Source organism: Notechis scutatus, chromosome 5 (genome assembly GCF_049901735.1).
Source record: "Notechis scutatus isolate UNSWTSFEM ecotype Mainland chromosome 5, rNotScu1.2, whole genome shotgun sequence".
Lineage (NCBI taxonomy): Eukaryota > Metazoa > Chordata > Lepidosauria > Squamata > Elapidae > Notechis > Notechis scutatus.
The window spans coordinates 44,603,867-44,605,539 of record NC_142013.1 but is presented as its reverse complement, the minus strand read 5'-3'; the positions used below and the strand labels follow the sequence as shown (position 1 = coordinate 44,605,539).

General features: G+C 39.2%; 1 protein-coding gene across 1 annotated transcript; it reads left to right on the top strand.

Annotated features, from left to right (window-relative positions):
* The first annotated feature begins 432 nt into the window (after positions 1-432).
* LOC148130463 (uncharacterized) lies at positions 433-1,440 on the top strand. Its single transcript, XM_087967681.1, has one exon. The coding sequence runs from the start codon at positions 433-435 to the stop codon at positions 1,438-1,440; it is 1,008 nt and encodes a 335-aa protein (XP_087823807.1).
* The last annotated feature ends 233 nt before the right edge of the window (positions 1,441-1,673 follow it).

The window sequence follows — 1,673 nt, the reverse complement described above, 5'->3', positions numbered from 1 at the left end:
TTCATTGTATGTTTTAGCCCTCAGTCCTGTAATCATCTTTGTTCTCTGCATTCTTTGAATATTTGAATAACACAAAATACATCAATGATATATTATCATTATCATTACCATTAATATCATCACCATCACCACCACCATCATCAATAATGATAGTGATAGTGATAGTGATAGTGATAGTGATAGTGATGATGATGATGATGATGATGATGATGATAATGATAATAATAAGCCTCCTATAAATAAAAAATGTGGTCAGCAAAGAATACACACAAAGGGTCAGAAAACTTCTAAAACGCAAACTGAATGGTGGTAACACCATCAAGGCTATAAATACCTGGGTCATACCCATCAGATATACTGCTGGGATCGTAAACTGGACACAGGCAGAGCTGGACAGGAAAACAAGAATAGGATAGGAAAACAAGAAAACTGATGACCATACACTATGCGCTGCACCCGCGTAGTGACGTTGACAGGCTATATTTGTCCAGAAAAGCAGGCAGCAGAGAACTTTTGCAAGTGAAGCAGACAGTTGAAGAAGAGAAGCATGCTCTGGCAGATTATGTGAAAGACAGTGTTGAACCAGCTTTGATGGAGGTTAATAATAGGAAGCTTCTCAAAGTGCAGCAAACCAAGAATCAATATAAGAAAACAGCAATGAAAACTCTGGCTGACAGCTGGTGTAACAAAGCACTGCATGGACAGTTCCTTGAAAAGATCCAAGGAAAAGTAGATAAGGAAAATACCTGGTTATGGCTGACCAATGGAACACTGAAGAAAGAGACAGGAGGCCTGATTCTTGCAGCCCAAGAACAAGCCATCAGAACGAATGTAATCAAAGCCAGAATAGAAAAATCTGCTGATGACCCCAAATGCAGACTCTGCAAAGAAGTGGATGAAACCATCGATCACATACTGAGCGGTTGTAAGACAATCACTCAGACTGGCTGCAAACAATGTCACAACACAGTTGCTCAGATGGTTCACTGGAATTTGTGTCACAACTACTATTTGCCTGTAGCAAACAACTGGGGGGATCATAAGCCTGAAAAATTGGTCGGAAATGAGCATGCAAAATTACTGTGGGACGTCTGTATACAGACTGATAAAGTTTTGGAACAGAACACCCCGGATATCACAATTGTGGAGAAGAAAAAAGTGTGGATCGTCGACATTGCCATACCTGGTGACAGCAGAATCGACGAGAAACATCTTGAAAACATCACCAGATATCAGGACTTGAGAATCGAACTGCAGAGACTCTGGTATAAACCAGTGCAGGTGCTTCCAGTGATACTCAGCACACTGGGTGCTGTGCCTAAAGACCTAGGCAAGCACTTAAAAACAATTGGCGCTGACAAAATCACCATTGGTAAGCTGCAGAAGGCCACCTTACTGGGATCTGCTCACATAATCCACCGATATATCACGCAGTCCTGAACGCTTGGGAAGTGTTCGACTACTGATTTGTGATATGAAACCCAGCATAGTTGTCTCATTTGCTGTGTACACTGTCATCTCTTTGTGTACAATAACAATAACAATAACAACAGCAATAATAATAATAATAATAATAATAATAATAATAATAATAATAATAATAATAATAATAATAATAATAATAATAATAAACAAATCCTCACACACACATAACGCTTGTTAAACAGTAGCTT